Source organism: Panicum virgatum, chromosome 3N (genome assembly GCF_016808335.1).
Source record: "Panicum virgatum strain AP13 chromosome 3N, P.virgatum_v5, whole genome shotgun sequence".
Classification (NCBI taxonomy): domain Eukaryota; kingdom Viridiplantae; phylum Streptophyta; class Magnoliopsida; order Poales; family Poaceae; genus Panicum; species Panicum virgatum.
The window spans coordinates 13,439,979-13,458,958 of record NC_053147.1 but is presented as its reverse complement, the minus strand read 5'-3'; the positions used below and the strand labels follow the sequence as shown (position 1 = coordinate 13,458,958).

At 46.6% G+C, this 18,980-nt stretch overlaps 1 protein-coding gene across 1 annotated transcript; it reads left to right on the top strand.

Moving 5' to 3' along the window:
• The first annotated feature begins 13,906 nt into the window (after positions 1–13,906).
• LOC120664432 (probable serine/threonine-protein kinase PIX7) lies at positions 13,907–18,965 on the top strand. The gene is made up of 6 exons (XM_039943665.1): positions 13,907–14,399; positions 15,652–15,989; positions 16,076–16,211; positions 17,076–17,212; positions 17,292–17,415; positions 18,071–18,965. The coding sequence occupies exons 1-6, from the start codon at positions 14,225–14,227 to the stop codon at positions 18,604–18,606; spliced, it is 1,446 nt and encodes a 481-aa protein (XP_039799599.1). The 5' UTR covers positions 13,907–14,224; the 3' UTR covers positions 18,607–18,965.
• Positions 18,966–18,980: the final 15 nt, after the last annotated feature.

Genomic DNA, 18,980 nt, shown 5'->3' with positions numbered 1-18,980 from the left:
TGACTTGGCAATGTTGGCAATATGAACCAACTTCCTTGATGAAGCTAGTCTTGATCTCCGGAGAAGGAGTAGTGCTTGATTTGGCTCCGGGAATGAACCAAGACCTCTCTTGCCATAGTCACGAGCATTGTTGAAGAGAATTTCCTTATGGATGTATTCTCCTCTTGAGAGCTTCTCCACACTACTCTTGAGGCTTGCTACATGAAGTAGAAGCATTGACTTTTTCAATAGTTTCATGAGCAAAGTTCTCAAGACTTGGGTCAATTGCTTCATAGGCAAATTCAAGTTCTTGATATTTGTGAGCCAACCCCCTATGCTCTTGTTTAAGCTTTTTGTGGCTCTCTTCAACTTGCTTAGCAAGTACAAGTGACTCATTGTGCTTTTTGAGCAAGTCATTGTACTTGCCAAGCAAATCGGAGTGGGCAAGCTCTAACTTGGCATGAGTGCTCTCAAGAACCTTGACTTTGCCCTTTTCCCTCTTGATAACGGATGTATACTCATTAATGAGGTTAGCAAACTCATTAGGGTCAAGCTCATCATCACTATCATCTTCACTCTCACATACCTTAGAGTTACCTTTGGCCATGAGGCACATTGGAGGTGGAGGTAGCGATGGTTCTTCATTTGTGAGGGAGATGGTGACGATATCTTCTTCCTCATCACTTGACTCTTCGCTTGATAAGACATCGGTCACCCATTCTTGTTTTTCTACCAAGAAGCTTCTCTTGGTGTTGCCCCTTTTCTTTGGGAAGAGCTTGGTCTTCTTGTCATGACTCTTTTTCTTCCCAAGTTTCTTGTTTTTGTTCTTCCTTTCTTCTTCTTCATCATCGCTGGAATCATGGCGATGCTTGCTCTTGTTATCCTTGTCTCTTTTGTCCGGCTTGGGGCAATTTGGACGGATGTAACATTTTTCTCCACAACTGTAGCAAATTTTGTTCTTGACATCCATTGGCCGGAACATTCTTCTTTTAGAGTCAAAGTTGAAACCCTTCTTATTGATCTTGTCATTCAAGCGTGTGAACTTTCTCATCATGAGAGCAAGTTCTCCATCATCTTCAACATCGGATGAGCTTTCATGATGATCATCTTCTTCATTGCTTGAGTTTGATTCTTACTTAATCATCTTGAGCTTGCGGGATTTGGTTGCCTTGGTCTTTAGAGCAATTGATTTGCTTGAAGTTGGCTCTTCGGACATACCAAGGATACCCATTTCATGAGCGCGAATTTCCCCCACAAGTTCTCTCACTTCCATTGTGTCAAGACTCTCCTTTTGAAGAATTGCATTGATGATGTTGTACTTGGCCTTCGGGAGGAGCATGAGAATTTTGCGATTGATGGAGCCACTGTCAATTTTGGATATTTCAAGTGCATTAATGTCCTTGATAATGACATTCAAGCGAGAATACATATCATTGCAATTTTCATGAGCTAGCATTTTAAAGGAATCATACTTAGCTCTAAACAAGTGATATTTTTGCTCACGAACTTTAGTGGAGCCTTCATGAATTTCAATGAGCACCTTCTAAATATCACTTGCTAAGTCCATGCCATTAACTCTAGCAAAGACTTCCTCATTAATGGCTTCGAAAATTGCATTTCTAGCCTTGGCATTCCATTTTAATTGTTCCGAGGTGGGAGTTCCGGTGAATCCGGTCTTTGTTGCCAACCACACTTCGGGGGCAATCGCATCAAGGTATGCGGCCATGCGAACTTTCCAATAAGCAAAGTTCTTGCCCTCGAAGTGAGGAGGCGAACCACCCATCTTGGCCATAGCTCTAGGCGGTGAAGCCTAATGATCCAAATGAGCAACGAGGCTCTGATACTAATTGAAAGGATCGATGGACCAAGAGGGGGGGTGAATTGGGCCTTTTTCAATTTCTAAAACAAAATAAAGCAACCTTAACCTATGCAAAGCTAGTAAGGCACCAATTCACCAACCGGATAACTAAGCTACCTACACAAGCTAAGAGAGATATAAAGAGAAGTAAAGCCTAGCAAGGTAGAGCTAAGTTATGATCTCTAAGTCAAGCACATGAATAAATTGCATGAAAGAAAATGCTTGAATAAAGAGAGTGGACAAGAGACGACCGGATTTTTTCCCGTGGTGTCGATGAGTTGGCACACACCCCTAATCCATGTTGTGACACTCACTAAGAGTCTTGTCACCTCCCAAGTCACCGAGACGAGGGCGCTCACTAAGAATCTCTGTTCACCATCCCGGCGTGATAGAGATCAAGCCACGTACAATCTTCTTCTCTGGGCTCCCACAATCCTTGGCCAGCTCCGCGAGAAACACCTCGATCACCAAGATCGCCTAGGTGATGCCAATCACCAAGAGTAACAAGCTCGGGCCTTCACTTGAGCAAGAACCGATCACCAAGAACGGATGCACACAAGCTTCTCTCTACTCAAGTCCTTAGCCTTGCTTCTCGAATGATTGAATGATCACTTTGATGGAAGATGAAGCTCAAGGTGGCTCTTGACTATTGTATAAGTGTATGGATGTTGCCTGGTGTCAAGAGTGGCAAAATGACTCATTGGAGGGGTATATATAGGCAGCTCACACGAATAGAGCCGTTGGAGAAAAACTGCCAGAAAACTGCGCAACGCCGGTTAATCCGATGATCCTCCAATAGCCAGCGTCGGTTTAACCGATGAATGTAAACTGCCCCTTCTGAAAACTAGCCATTACAACTTGGGCAGATTAACCGACGTATCATCGGTTTAACCGGTGAGTGTAGTTGTCCACTGATCAACTAAAAAACCAAGTCTATGGACAACTGCACCGACGTCTCAATTCAAATATCGTCGGTTTAACCGGTGTATAGAACCTTGAAACACCCTGGAAAAACCAACTCAGGACTAATGCACCGATGTTAAATTCAAACACGTCGGTTTAACTGGTGTATTGACTTGTCCAGACTCTGCTGACTTCGTTTAACCGACGTATAGAAAAATGTAAGCGTCGGTTAAACCGGTGTTAAAGATTTTTTCTGATTTTGCCTTTTCTGATTTGAGTCTTGAATGAAATCCAAATGTTCTTGAGATATGAGTTGAAAACCACTTATTTGAGCTTCTAGGAACCTGAGTGACCATAGTGTGCATCCATTTTTGATTGACCATGTCCATGCTCAAGTTACTTGGCCTTAACCCCTCTTAATAGTGCGATCACTACAAAACTATAAAACCTATACTAACCTAAGTGTCCTTCTCAACCTTACGGCACTTAGGACTAGAAAGATCCTTAGTCTTGACATATATATGAGTTGAATACCGAGATCGCCTTTTTGAATAATGAAATTGAGGGGCCTCTTTTGACATATGACCAAATGAGCGATAATAATCTATTAAGCTGCACAAACTCATTAGTCACAATAATGGTTGTCATTAATCACCGAAACATACCTTGAGGGCCTAGATGCTTACAATCTCCCCCTTTTTGGTGATTGATGACAACACAAACATAAATAACGAGAGAGCGAGAAAGATAAAACAGGATAAACACAAGCGAACTCGAAAAAGGACCAAAGAGCTCAACGGCTCAAACGAAATCCATAGATATGTCTCAAACCACAGCATACTCAAGCGTCAAATGTACATATCCATGAACTAACACCAAATGTGATAGAAAGCATCAAAGTCTTGATAACTACGAGCTCTCTCTAACTCTACCCTCCCCCTGACTCCAACTCCCCCTGACTCTCTCCCCCTTTGGCGTCAAAGCACCAAAAAGGCGAGCTACTGATCCGGCTGTCTCGGCACGGCGAGGAAGCGGTCCGGGTCATCATTGTCGTCGTCGTCGGACGGTGTACCCTCGGTAACAGACGGGAGCAGCTGGCCAGAACTGCCTGCTGGATCTGAACTGACTGGGGGTGTAGCTGTCGTCGAGGCTCTCGTGCTCGCACTGCCTGGAAGAGGGTCCGTAGAAGTGGTAACCGGCTCAGCAGAAGATGTGTCAACATCTGAGGTAGTAAGTGCTGAAGCTGCCGGCTGTGTCGACTGCTGAAGTAAGGAACCCTCTCCTCCTCCCCCTGAAGGTAGTGTCTGTGGTACGACGGGGAGGGCGACTGACTGGACTGCCGAAGGAGACTCCTGGAAGAGTGAAGTCGCTGGCAGTGGTGAGAAGAGTGGACGACAGGCAGACCCAAGTAGTGCGGACATCGAGAACGTGGTCTCCGGCGTCGCTGAGGTAGCTGGAGCTGCAGTAGGGGCTGGAGCTGGAGTGACTGCAAGCTGAGGTGCTCCAACACCCTGAAGGCCTGGCTGTCCTGGCTATTGCGGGGCGAGTCCGGTGTGAGTGTATAGCTGAGTAATCATCCCGAACATCGCCATCATGCCCTGCTGCATCTGCTGGAACTGAGCGTCTGTCCTCTGTGAAACTCTGTCAATGAGCCCAACAAAGCGCTCCTCCGCTGCAGCACGCTCTCGGGCGGCCTCCCTCTGTATCGATGCAAGCTGAGCCTCATGGGCTCTCCTGGCCTCCTCCTGAGTGATCCGATCCTCTCTCTGCTGAGTAATAGGCTGCTGAAGAAGAGAGGTGAGCTCGGACGGTTGAGTCACCTGGGACTCTGTGACAGTGGCAGGTGCTGGTGACTCTGGAGCTGGCTGTCTAGACCCCCCTGCCTCGTGGTCGTGACTAGCTGGGGATGCTGCAGGAAAGTACTCGACGTCCTCGGAGGAGTCTGACTCAAGCTCAGACCAGTGTATCTCATCGTCTCCTCCGGGAAGCTGTGCCTCGGCAGCTAGCAGTGCCTCATCCTCCTGTGCCACATGGGCCTGTGCCTCTGGTGACAGCTGTGCCATGACAGCTCTCTCTACCTGTCTGCCTCTCCTCCGGTCCTGTGGTGCTGTCGGACGGTAAACTGGGAACCGGGGAGCCTCGTCGTGACGGTAGGGAGAGCTGATGGGTGACTCTGCTGGCACAATCATAGAACATATATAGCTGATCCAGTGTGCATAGGGAAACTGTCGCACCACACCCATCCTGTCTGTGATCACATCCTCTATCTCGGCCAGAATAAAGTCTACTATGTCAAACGGCTCATGAGTGAGGATGTGTAGAAGCAGTAGCTGCTGCAGACCAGTAAACCCCTCTGGGTAGCCACTCCTCGTTAGCAAAGTCCTCCGGAGTGCCATGTGTACTGCGTATGCCTCTGGGGTCAGCAGGCTGGGAACTCTGGCGTAGGAAGCAGGGAACGGCTGGCGGAAGCACTGAGAGATCGCCTCGTGAGAAGGTGCAATCCCGCCAATCATCGCCCTGCGGGGTGGATCTGAGTCCCTGTATACCATCTCGTGCAGGGAGACGTCAACCAAGTCAACTCCAAGTATCCCTGCTATCGTCGCTCTCGACAGCCCAAAGACCTGGCCTCCAAAGACAAAGTGTACGACTCTACGCTCGGGAGCTATCCAGGCCGTGGCATAGAAAACTCTGACCCAGTCCTCGATATATCTGTTCTGCTCTATCTGGAGTAACCTGGGCAGGCCCCTGAAGTGAGCGAAGTGCTCTCTGACGTCTGCTCCCCCTGCGGCTGTCCTCAGTGACACCCAGTCAAGCACTCTGTGCGGGAAGATCCTGTGGCCCCGCCTCTGGTAGGTCTCGTAGAAACTGGCCTGAAGAAGCGTCCAGAACCTACGGTCGACCCTGCTGTCATGGGTCACGGGGAACCAGTCCTCCTCCCCAACACTCCACCTGAGCCTCTTGACCTTCGCCGCATTGGCCTTGGTCAAGTTCTGGAGCAGCACACCTGGCTCCAGACGCACAACAGTGTCCATACAGAACATTGCGCGCTCGGCCTCTAGGGCTTCGGCTCTACGAGCTGCTGCTGCTGCTGCGGACCTGCGAGGCTCCTGTGGCTGGTGACCTCCTCGCGTCCTCGGTCCAGTGCGACGCTCGGTCGCTGGTGAAGAATCTCCTGCTCCTGCTGGGGACGTCTGCCGAGTGCTGCCAGAATGTCGTAGAGTCGGAGACTCCTGTGTGCCCTGCCCCTGTGACTGCTCAGACTGCTCTGCCTCTGAATCTGCATCTGACTCTGCAGCTGAATCTGAGTGATCTGTGTCTGCTGCTGCCTCGGTCGTGGCCCTGGCGGCCCTGGCACCTCTGACTCTGCCCATACCTCGGCCTCTGCCCCTGCCCCTGGCTGGCGGATCTCTGATCGCGAACGGGTGAGCACGGCCTGACGCCTCCTCCTCGGCGGCCTTGGCCACAATCTCGGCCCTCTCGGCTTCTCTCTCTGCTGGGGTCCTCTTGCGGACGGGCTTCTCAACCACGACCTCCTTCCCCTTCCTCTTCTCGCGACCCATCTCGACTGGCAGTGGTGCGGGTGTGTGGGAACACAAACGCGGCACGAAAGCAGTGCGAAGAGCGGCTCAGGAAAAAACTCGAACACCCTGTGAGCACTGGGTGTGAGGGCTACGCGGGCGAGTGCAGGTGGGTGGCGTAGGCTGCGCTGCGGCGTGGGCGCACGGGCGGCGATCGGCTTGTGGTGGTGGCAAGACGTGGCGGCGGCGGCTTGGCGTTGGCGGCGTGGATGGCGCACGACGGCGCGTGGGCTGAGGCGGAGAGGCGACGGCGGTCTTGCAGGCGAGCGGCGGCGCGGGATCGAGTTAGGGTGCGGCGGCGGTTCGAGATGGAGGGACGCGGGTGAAACAGAGGAAAAGTTAGGGCGGCGGTACGAGCATGATGCATATGTGACAAATGGGCCCGCGTTTTTCCTTAACGCCGGTTAAACCGATGACTAGGTTTAGAACACCGGTCGATTGCATCGGTGCAGTTTACCCGAGACTCAGCACAAAATCCATCTGAACGCCGGTCGATCCGATGGTGTGCAAATTTAACTCGCCGGTTGAACGCAGCTAACACCGGTTGATTGATAGGTCAGTTCTGTATTACGTTCACCGGTTGATCCGATGCTGTCATTTTTGTATACGCTGGTTGAACACCTGGTTTTGCTGAGCTGAGCCAGAAACTTACTAACGCCGGTTAAACCGATGAGTTGAATCCTTTTAAGCGTCGGTTTAACCGGTGAACCCAAAAACCCTTACTCAGCTCACACTTCTATGCTAAGTCCAATAAACTTATAAGATCCAACTAAACTCAAGTTAATGGACTTGCATAGGCGACTTTACCCCTCAAAATACTTAGGATAGCACACTAGCTTAAATAGTTTTCTTTTTGAATACAAGAAAAAGCCGCAAAGCGAGACAAAGCGCCAAATAAAATGTATGAGTCATGTCATAGGAATATTGAAGATAGAAAGCTTCAAACTCATCATGACATTGCTCACTAGGCAATAACGCACCTAACACTTTGCTCTTTTCACTCTTCATGAATTAAGATCTTGTATATGAAACAAGTCTCATTTTCATCAAGTGATCTCCTTTGTGACCCTTACGCATGCAGTGATGGTGCAAGCTACAACCACATGTGAAAGAAAGAATAAACATGAAGTGCACATCTATATGACAAGGAATGCATAACAAGAATTTAAGATCTACTTTGGCTTCGTGATCACGTAAGAAGTGATGGCGAATATCAATGTGCTTTGTGCGAGAGTGTTGAACCGGATTCTTGGCAATTTTTACGGAACTTTCATTGTCACAAAGGAGTGGGATCCTATCTAGTTTCACACCAAAGTCCAAAAGGGTTTGCTTCATATATAGGATTTGGGCACAACATGCACCGGCCGCTATATATTCCGCTTCCGCGGTGGACAAAGCCACGGAATTTTGCTTCTTACTCGACCAAGAAACTAGAGAACGCCCAAGCAAGTGGCAACCCCCGGAGGTACTCTTTCGATCCCCCGGAGCTACAACCACATGTGAAACATCCTCGGTTTAACCGGTGTATAGAACCTTGAAACACCCTGGAAAAACCAACTCTGGACTAATGCACCGATGTTAAATTCAAACACGTCGGTTTAACCGGTGTATTAACTTGTCCAGACTCTGCTGACTTCGTTTAACCGACGTATAGAAAAATGTAAGCGTCAGTTAAACCGGTGTTAAAGACTTTTTCTGATTTTGCCTTTTCTGATTTGAGTCTTGAATGAAATCCAAATGTTCTTGAGATATGAGTTGAAAACCACTTATTTGAGCTTCTAGGAACCTGAGTGACCATAGTGTGCATCCATTTTTGATTGACCATGTCCATGCTCAAGTTACTTGGCCTTAACCCCTCTTAATAGTGCGATCACTACAAAACTATAAAACCTATACTAACCTAAGTGTCCTTCTCATCCTTACGACACTTAGGACTAGAAAGATCCTTAGTCTTGACATATATATGAGTTGAATACCGAGATCGAATTTTTGAATAATGAAATTGAGGGGCCTCTTTTGACATATGACCAAATGAGCGATAATGATCTATTAAGCTGCACAAACTCATTAGTCACAATAATGGTTGTCATTAATCACCAAAACATACCTTGAGGGCCTAGATGCTTACAGCGGCGCCGAGGCAGGGGTGGGGCGGGGTTGGTGTTCCCCGCCGGCGGCTGGTCGAACTGGCGGCGCGGCGGTGCGGGCGACGGCCAGTGTCCCCAGGCGGCCCTAGGGCTCGCGGCGGCGCCCCACGAGCGCACGCAGGGGAGCCCCGCGGCGAGCGCCGGCGGTGGCACGCGGCGGCCACGGCGGCGCGGCGGCGTTCCGTCGCCGGAGACCGCGGAACCAAGGGGAAAAGAGGCCGGGGAGTAGGAGTAGCTTGCGGGGATGCTCACCACGAGCTCAAATCGATCGGAGGACGGCCGGAGGTGGGAGTTCGGCGTAGAGGGGTGGAGCTCGACGACGGACGACGATGGCGGCGGCGGTCTGGACGCCGATTTGGCCGGGGAGCGGCTTGAACGGCCACGGGATGGAGCGGAGGAGGGGACAGCAAGGCCGCGCGGCATTGGGCGCGGCGAATCGAGGCGGGGTGGCGAGGGGTGGTCGGGAGGGAGGACGGCGGCGCTCTGCTCGACTCGGGTCGCGCGAGCTCGAGGAAAGGAAATGAACGGACGAGAACGAGAAGCTTCCAGGGTGTCCGTGAGGATAAGCACGGCGCGCGGACGACGAGGATCGCCGCCGGTCGCGACGCGTGGCGTCGCTCGCCGACGGCCAGATGCCGGCATGGGCGCACACAGGAGAAACACTGGAGCGGCACAGTGACACCTTTGAAAGATTTTTACTCGAGTTTGACATGCCAAAACTCAAATTTTCATATAGCAACTTGAAATTTGACCAAAATAAAAGTTGTAGAGGAAAAGAAGATCTACAACTTTCGTTTTGGGCGAAAGTTGATTTGGAGCTCGGATCAAGGAGAAAAACGAGATCGAACATCGCTAAAACAATGTTTAACGCGCGAACTCGGTTAACGCTAATGACGTGCTTAAGCCATGATTAGCGATTAAACACGTGATTAGCGAGCACGATTAACACAAGGGTGTTACACTCAGATTCAACGAACCTGGACGTCGTAAAGAGCTTTGATGAGCGGCAGTTACTGGTGTGATTCTCCAGTCATTAATGTCAACGTTTATTCTCTGTTTTAATGCTCTTAACAGCAAAATGTTCTTCTCATCTCAGCACATCACGTCGCACCGCACCTGCACGTCACGTCCGGCCACGCACGCGCACCGTCCGTCCGGCAGGCCGGCCACGCCGCGCCTCGCCTCGCAGCGAGCAGAGGTTCTGGAGGCCTGCTCTCGCTAGAGCTGTGCGCGCAGCACTAGCGATGGGAACGGCAGAAAGCAGCAGAGGGAGAAGGGAGAGGTCTCCTAGACAGGAGTACCTAGATCAAGTACTGAAGTGTGTGTTGATGAGAGGAGGAAGGGGTGGTTTATATAAGCGTGGAGGTGTCTCAGGTTCAACGAACCTGGACGTTGTAAAGAGTTTTGATGAGCGGCAGTTATTGGTGTGATTCTCCAGTCATTACTGTCAACGTTTATTCTCTGTTTTAATGCTCTTAATAGCAAAACGTTCTTCTCATCTCAGCACATCACGTCGCACCGCACCTGCACGTCACGTCCGGCCGCACACCGCACAGCACCGCCCGTCCGGCCACGCCGGGAAGTAGTCGATCAGGGAGCGAGCAGTCACGTCAAGATGCTCCCCAAAAACCTGATTGCCCGCGTCCCGTGCAGGACCTTCAGCGAGCAGAGGTTCCGGAGGCCTGCTCTCGCTAGAGCTGTGCGCGCAGCACTAGCGATGGGAACGGCAGAAAGCAGTAGAGGGAGAAGGGAGAGGTCTCCTAAGCAGGAGTACCTGGATCAAGTGCTGAAGTGTATGTTGATGAGAGGAGGAAGGAGTGGTTTATATAGGCGTGGAGGTGCCTCAGGTTCAACGAACCTGAACGTCGTAAAGAGCTTTGATGAGCGGCAGTTACTCACGTCGCACCGCCCGTCCGGTCGCGCCTCGCCTCGCCTCGCCCACGCCCACGGCTTCGGCGAGGCGAGCGCGCGCGCATTTGGTTCACCGACCTTCTCTTACCGGCTTCACAAGTGGTGTACATGAAGTCCACCCTTTAAGTCGGTTGAGATCCTCCTCAAATCCCGGTACAGAATTAAGCAATTGATTCCCTAGCATTTAATAGTGGGTTTAAAATTCTTTTATTGTATTGATTAGAATAAATGAGCCAAGCCCATAATTCCAACATTTGCCAAGCAGTTGGGTTATTGTAACGAAGGTAAAAAGTCAAAAATAGCTTGCACAGTTTCTCCGATCAAGAAAAATATCCCACTTACTTTTTAGTAAAAACAAAATCGAAGCGGAAAGTTTTCCACCTACTAGAAGTGGCCACTATTTTCTCTGCAAAACAAGGTAGCCCACCAATCAATCTGTACGGACCAAGAAATGTCCAAACCATTTTTCTGAAACCAGGAAAATGGCCGCCCATTATCTGTTGGGCCTTCAGCCAGTCTCATCGGATCTGGCCCAAAAAATTGACGACCCTGCTATGGAATTTTTTTCATTTTTATATTTAAAAAAAATTAAAATTTCAAAAATATATGCCCGTTTCGAAAATTTTCAAAACTATACCCCTGTCGCCCCCTGACTGGGCGACAGGGGGCCTGTCGCCCACTGGCTGGGCGACAGGACCTAAACGTAAAAAAAAAATTACATTTAGGTCCTGGCACCCAGGACGCATTAAACAGCAAACTTGTAAAATCGATATAAAATCGTAGAAAAATCGGAAAAATACAAACTCAACTGTTCTGGATTCTATGAAACAAGATCTACAACTTTTGTTATATAAAGTTTTTTATTTGATGAATGTATCTTGCTCTATTTTAAATATCAATTTAATGCACTTTTATTTAAATCTCAAGATCCATCCTTTGGATGAATGTCATCTTTGGCCATAGTGTTGCATATGGTGAGCATAGGCTTGTAAAAAATTGGTAGGCCCAGAAAACATTTCTAGAATAAGCTTTTAAATTAAATCTTGCAATATGTCTAGTTTAAATAGGTTATTTATCCATGCTGTTATACTGAGTTTTAAAAGCCATAACTTTTACAGTACTATTATTTTATTTCCTAAGAGCTATAAAAAAAGTTTGGTAAATTTTAAATAAGCACAGCTAGACCAAATGAATTATGACTAAGGTAAATGCATTAAATCAAGAAAAATAGTTCTTGTACCTAGAAAAATTTGAAATAATTCATTTGGTCTAGTTGTGCTTATTTAAAATTTACCAAACTTTTTTTATAGCTCTTAGGAAATAAAATAATAGTACTGTAAAAGTTATGGCTTCTAAAACTCAGTATAGCAGTATGGATAAATAACCTATTTAAACTAGACATATTGCAAGATTTAATTTAAAAGCTTATTCTAGAAATGTTTTCTGGGCCTACCAATTTTTTACAAGCCTATGCTCACCATATGCAACACTATGTCCAAAGATGACATGCATCCAAAGGATGGATCTTGAGATTTAAATAAAAGTGTATTAAATTGATATTTAAAATAGAGCAAGATACATTGATCAAATAAAAAACTTTATATAACAAAAGTTGTAGATCTTGTTTCATAGAATCCGGAACAGTTGAGTTTGTATTTTTCCGATTTTTCTACGATTTTATATCGATTTTACAAGTTTGCTGTTTAATGCATCTTGGGCGCCAGGACCTAAATGTAATTTTTTTTTACGTTTAGGTCCTGTCGCCCAGCCAGTGGGCGACAGGCCCCCTGTCGTCCAGGCAGGGGGCGACAGGGGTATAGTTTTGAAAATTTTCGAAACGGTCATATATTTTTGAAATTTTAATTTTTTTTAAATATAAAAATGAAAAAGATCCCCTGCTATGCCTATGAAGATGCACAAAGATCGAGTCCAAATCTTTGTGCAAAATGTAAACGTTGCAAACATTTATTTCACCAATAAATTGAGCAGACGAGACCAGATTGAATGCAGCAAGTCAATTGCCTTTGTCTGCTAGTTCAGGGTTGCAAATGCTGAAATGCTTCGGCAATCATTATGCTAGTCTCTGTGCATATTTTTATGATATAGTTATCTAGATTGAAAAATAACCGTATCAGTTGAATTTTATGATGACAGAAATTTTCTTTACATTTCATAAAATTTCATTATTCTCTCTCCTTACCATATCAACAAAATTAATAATATTTAATATTATAAAATTCTCTATAAAACCTCCACTAAGATGAACATTACTTGGAGGATCATCCACGTCAAAAATTAAAAACCACACCGCCTGACGCTGTCATGCGAAGCTTTCGTAGCGACAGAATCTCTCGCTGACACTTTGGGCCCACCATCCCACTGACAACTCTACCAACCAAAGCAATCGTGTGTACTGTAGGCTACACAGGGCGACGGTGGGCCACGTCTTGGGAGCCCCATGATTTTGCCTTGTTTTCATGTTGCGTGCATTACATGTTGGTGTGGAGCTCATGTTTTGCGCAGCTAGGATACATTTGCTTTAAAGCACTCCTTGTAGGCACTATTTTTTTCCACGTGAGGAAAAACCAAACGAACGCGTAATGTCACGCAGGACTGGCTCTGCTAATGGTTCGGAAACCAAACCAAAATCAAACCAAATTATTTTATTGTTAGCACATTTTAGAAACCGAACCAACTCCATCTGTTTGCTATTCCATCCAAACCAATCCCCCAAATCAAACCAAACCAATAGTTTCAACTCAAATCTTAAAACCGGTTTCAAACTACTAGGTCAAATCCTTTCCAACTAGTTTTAATATATGGATTCTGATATGATGGATTATATATAAATTTAGATATAATAGTCTACACAGAGTAGCTGACAATCATTACGAGGCATCTCCAACAAATTTCATTCAGGTTCGCTAAAATTTTAAGGTGTGAACGCGAGCTTTTAATTCTAGGATCTGACTTCAGACGTGGGATCCACGTGTAGGTCTAACCATACTACTTTGCACATAGCTGCTAGTCATACTGAAACATCTCTAACAAATTTCAGTTAATTTCAATAAAATGTTATATATTTTACTTCTTGACGGACCAATTTGTTTGACATGTAGCGCCATCTTTGACGGCACAACTGGTTTCTACAGTTCAAGGATCATCAAAATCAGTGATTCCGAATTTGATGAGATGGGCAAGAGGTTAAGATTTCAGTGGAACACAAGTGTTACATAGAGTCCAATACTATCGAAACCAGTCAGATGTTAAAAGAAGACAAGGAGGTGTTAGTTAGACTGTTAGCAGTTAGCACCACCATCCCTACTACACCGTGTTAAATAGGGATAGGGCTAGAAATCCACCAGCTAATATGCAGCTAAACCTCTTCTAATAAACCAAATAGCAATTATCCAATGGTTCAACCTAGATAATTTCAGCGAATCAGCTATTAGCTGGGTGGATGCAAACGGAACCGAGAGATCAGCTGCTGCTGATGGGGGAGAGGCCCGCATTAGCCACGCCGGCCGCACAACCAGTCACCTCTCGGTAACAGCGAACCGCTGCCGCTGGGCCCTGACTGCCTGTCTGCGTGCTCTGGCCCACAACGGATTGGGCCCACCCGCCTTTGCTTGAGCTCCCCCCTCCCTTCCTTGCTGGTGCTCAAGTTCCCTCCCATCGCTCCTCTCTCCACTGCCACTGCCGCTCTCCTCGCAATTCCCACCGCGTCCTCGGCCGTCCCCGCTTCCTCCTCTCGCCGCCCGCCGGTTCCGATCCCTAGCCGCCGCCTCTCGATTTCCTGTCCCGTGTGCTGGTTGTTGCGGTGAGCCTGCCGGTTCGAAGGAGAGGCGATGGGCGTCGGGAACTCGGCGGAGCGTCGGAATGCGAGTCCGCTGGGCGAGAAGGGGACCGGAGGGCGCAAGGGTTCCGCCGGGGTGGGCTGCTGGATCCGCCTCTGCGTCTCTCCCTCCTCCTCCTCCCGCGCTAAGGTTGACGCCGCCCTCTGCGGCGCCCGTGCCTCCTCCGGTAACGCCCTGTTCCTCGCTCTCTCTCCTCTCTGATTGCTCGTGTACTCGTGTGTGGCGGCTTTTTCGGGGGGTGTGTGCTTGTGTCCGTTTGTGGATTCCGTGTGTGCTCTGGGTGTGCGGGAACTGCGCGAGCTTTGGCTGCTCTGTGTAACTGCTGTGTATGATCCATAGTGTGTCTCTGCGTCGGGGGAATTAGGAATGTAAATATATAATAATGTGTATGACCCGTACATGTTATTGTCTGTGTGTCTCTGTGGGCGGAGGAATATAATAATGTGTATGATCGATAGGTATCATCTGTGGTTCTGGAGCCTTGGGTGCTCTGTGGGCCTATGCAATCTGTGCCAAGCAGTGTGCTGCCGTAGATTGTTGCTTGGATGGTACAGGTTGAAGGGGTGGCCTTTTTGCAATGCTGTAGTTCTTCCACTGTTAATTGTGCAGGATGATGGAAGGGGTAGCTTACTCTGTTGCTGTATGATCCCTATGTTTTGTCTGGGTATTTGCAACAGATGGATTAGGGTGTAGGCCTTGTAAAATGTAGTTATGCCATTCCTAGTACGCTGGTCTGCTCCTGTAAATTAATGCTCTGATGCCTCAACTTGAAGGACTTGTCTATTTTAGTCTACTTTTTGCAATGCTGTAGTTTTTGAACTGCTTCATGTGCAGGATAATTCTAGTTTCGTTTGCTTAGAGACATATACATGGTTTTGGAGTGTTTTTTTCTTTGGAGGTGTATGAGCTTATGATTGATTGAGAGACCATGCTCCATAGCTGTACGGACACAATAGCAAGTAGGGAAACTATTCTTTGATTGGTTGGTTTGGGCGACTTACCTTGTATCGCTAAAATGTCAATGTGTGGCACCCTCTTAGAATATACAGCAAGGGGGCTTTATCATGCGTTTTATGCTAAAGGTGAAGTGAATATAGGACTGTACAAAATAAACGGACCACTGGCTTGTGTCCACAAGCTCATGGTGGATTCCTGCATTTTTCCTGAATCAATTGAAACATATGTCTGCGAGGTTCTGGGTGCCATAATTTTGCTTCAAGTTAATATGATATTAATGAAGGCATATTACCTTGAATTTAGCTTCACAAAGCATCTGTTAGCTTGTTTCCTCATGCTTCGAGAATTCCATGCTTTATTTTGCAGCAAGTTTCATTGACTCAATCCAAGTTATGTCTTTTGATTCATTTGTCAAATGTCTATCAATTACCATGATTTGATATTTATGTTTATTCATGCAGAAACTAGAGGAAAAAATGATGCTATCCAGAACCAACCTGTCCGACAGATAGTGCCAGCTTCAACATCACCTAGCAATGCTGCAAATATTTCACCTCCATCTATAGTTGCAGATGGTCTGACAGTAGCATTCCAATTGCGGAAATTTACTTTCAATGAATTGAGGTTTGCCACTAGAAACTTCCGTCCAGAGAGTCTTCTTGGTGAGGGAGGGTTTGGCCGTGTCTACAAAGGGTGGATCGGAGAGAACGGAACTGCCCCTGTAAGACCGGGCACAGGGCTAATTGTTGCTGTTAAGACCCTCAATCGTGAGGGACAGCAGGGTCACAAAGAGTGGGTGGTACGTTTTTTGACTTGTCTTTAATATATAGCGGTATGAACTACCAATCTTTGTATTTAAATCTTCTATGAACCTTATTTTCTCAGGCAGAAGTCAACTTTCTAGGAAATCTCCAACATCCAAATTTGGTGAAACTGATCGGTTATTGTATTGAGGACAACCAGAGGCAGTTAGTATATGAATTTATGCCCCGTGGAAGTTTAGAGCACCATCTATTCCGGAGTGAGCATCTGACATCTCTTCCATCTTTTATTCTAAACATATGTTGCTGCTTGCTTAGGAGTAGCATCACTGGCCATATTTTTCGTCTATGCATTACTACTGTTAGACATGGGAGATGTGCACAGCTTACGTTTACACATAGACATCACCATTGTTTATTAAATCATTATGCTCTGGCATAGTAACAAATAGAAATCAAAATATAGTATTATCATACAATAATGGAATCAAACACACAGTATTTACAGAAAAGAGTCTTCGTTCATTATAAGGTAGTAGCTGTGAATAGCCATCGACTACCCGGAAAGGGTAGAAGAATGGAACCTATTCTGGGACATACATTCATTACAGACATATGATCATTACCCTTCAACTGGGTATTCTATTCCATATAAACTTATCCAGATTGGTCATTTCAGAACATTAGTTGTCGATTTGTTGTAAAAAAACCTAAATTTCAAGAAGTGGCGTTGATACAGAGTAACCTGTATCATTGTATATTTGACCCAGAGGCCAAAGATAATAATTTCCTTTTTTATTGTATGGGCTTTTATGCTTTCCCCCCACCTGTCATAGCTTATACTCATAGCCTGCAAACATTTGAAGATATTATTTCCATATAGTGTGTTAGGCCTTGAACGTCCAAGTTACGCCCCTTCACGTTTTGAAATATCTTAGAATGCATTGACCTGTGAAGTTTGTTGGTTATGAAATGCTACGTGTCAGTTACCCTTTGTTCCTTTTTTTTGTTATTTCTCCAAGTACTGGTACTGTGTTATGTTGATCCACCAAATCCATTTTGGTTTTACATTTTTATGGATGTTAACTAACTTATTATTTTGTGCAATGACTCTGATTAAATAGAGTCGGTGCCACTTCCATGGTGCACCCGAATGAAAATTGCACTTGGCGCAGCTAGGGGCCTTGCCTTTCTCCATGAAGAAGCTGAAAGGCCTGTTATCTATCGGGATTTCAAAACTTCAAATGTTTTGCTTGACGCAGTATGTATCTTTTTAACACATTTACCAGTTAGGTTAGACCCTTGTGCTTGTCCTTTGTTTGACACATTCATCCATCCAGGACTACAATGCGAAACTTTCTGATTTTGGGCTTGCTCGAGATGGCCCCATAGGTGATAAGACCCACGTGTCCACGCGAGTCATGGGAACCTACGGATATGCTGCTCCTGAATATGTTATGACAGGTGAGGTGATCGTTCTTCTTTGTTGAGAAAAATCATTGAATTGTGTTTGCTGAGAAGTTTTGGACTCCCAAACTATTTTTGTCATCCTATTGAACTTATATCTGAACTTGTGTTTTGAAAAGTTTTACGGATTTGCAATGGCCCTGCTTTATATTCTGTTTTCTACCTCATCTATGTTGATTATTTATTCTGGAAACATAGAGGTGGTCCTTAAATAAAAAAATATAGTGATTTGACAAGAAAGATGCATTCTGTATGCAAAGGTGTCATATCTGTGCGCCACATTCATCTCATGTACCATACCACACCATCTTTGTATTATGTGATTACAGATATTTATGGTGCCTATGTGCAGTCTAGGTTGTGCACTAGCTGTCATGTTTGTTGCTATATTAAATGGTCAGAGAAACGATTATGGTATACTGAGGCCGTGAGGCAGCACTGGGTTGAATTTAATTGTCTGCATTGAAGTTCAAATCTTTGGTTGGGCACCATTCAAACTACCGCACTGAATGGATACACATATCACAAACAGGGATACAATAAACACCCATTCAAACTACCATACAGATGTAACTGTAATTTGCATGGATAAATATAAGCTCCTCCGTTTCAATCCTATTTTATGCATTGCTAAACTAGTTCCCATTTGCAGGTCACTTGACGTCCAAGAGCGACGTGTATAGCTTCGGGGTGGTGCTGCTGGAGCTCATGACAGGCAGGCGATCGATGGACAAGAACCGGCCAACAGGGGAGCACAACCTTGTGGAATGGGCTCGGCCCCATCTGAAACAAAGACAAGGATTCCAAGCCCTGATGGATCCAAAACTGGGTGGGAACATCCCCATGAAAGGCGCTTACAAGGTGACCCAGCTGGCCCGTGCCTGTCTCACCCGGGACCCAAAGGCCAGGCCTCTGATGAGCCAGGTTGTGGAGATACTCGAGCCTCTCCCGGACCTGAAGCACATGGCCTCTTCGTCCGGCTTGTACTACTCCTTGCAAGCAGAGCAAGCTGCAAGGCTTGGCTACCCGAGTGGCAGCCGCACCATGAGCCCGCTGAGCAGCTTTGCACGGAATGGGCAGCAGCCGATGAGAAGCCTCTCCCATGCCCCCCGATGCCATGCTTCCCCATACCGGCCTCAAGGTCATGCTTCTCCGTACCCGCAGTTGCCAAGGAGCAGTGCCAAGTAGCTCCGGTGCAGTGTGATCCTCCGTCAGTGACTTGTCATCATCACCAAACCATTGAAGATTAGAAATTTGCGAGTAGGAAATTTAGGCATGTGATGTTGTAATTTGCTTCTGTGTTGTGACGATTAGCCAACCGGGCATGAGACTTCTCCTGCATCTGCAGAGAGGTTAGATTCAGTTATACTAGACAATCGAGTTTCTTGTGGGGGAGGTGTAGGACTGTAGGTGTTGCTCCTACGTACTAGTAGCACTTAACTTACAAAGGAAGTTGTACATGATCTGGTGAAAACTGAAGGGAGATGGGGAAGTTGAGCTGCGCAAGAATTTTGCTCCCCTGGATAAAAGGCTTTCATTTTCCTTTATTTTTCTATATTTTT

Coding starts and splice junctions, on each gene's coding strand:
- LOC120664432 (XM_039943665.1), top strand. CDS start 14,225: ATGGGCGTCGGGAACTCGGCGGAGCGTCGGAATGCGAGTCCGCTGGGC. Junction 15,990..16,075: donor AGGGTCACAAAGAGTGGGTG/GTACGTTTTTTG, acceptor TTATTTTCTCAG/GCAGAAGTCAACTTTCTAGG. Junction 16,212..17,075: donor AGAGCACCATCTATTCCGGA/GTGAGCATCTGA, acceptor CTGATTAAATAG/AGTCGGTGCCACTTCCATGG.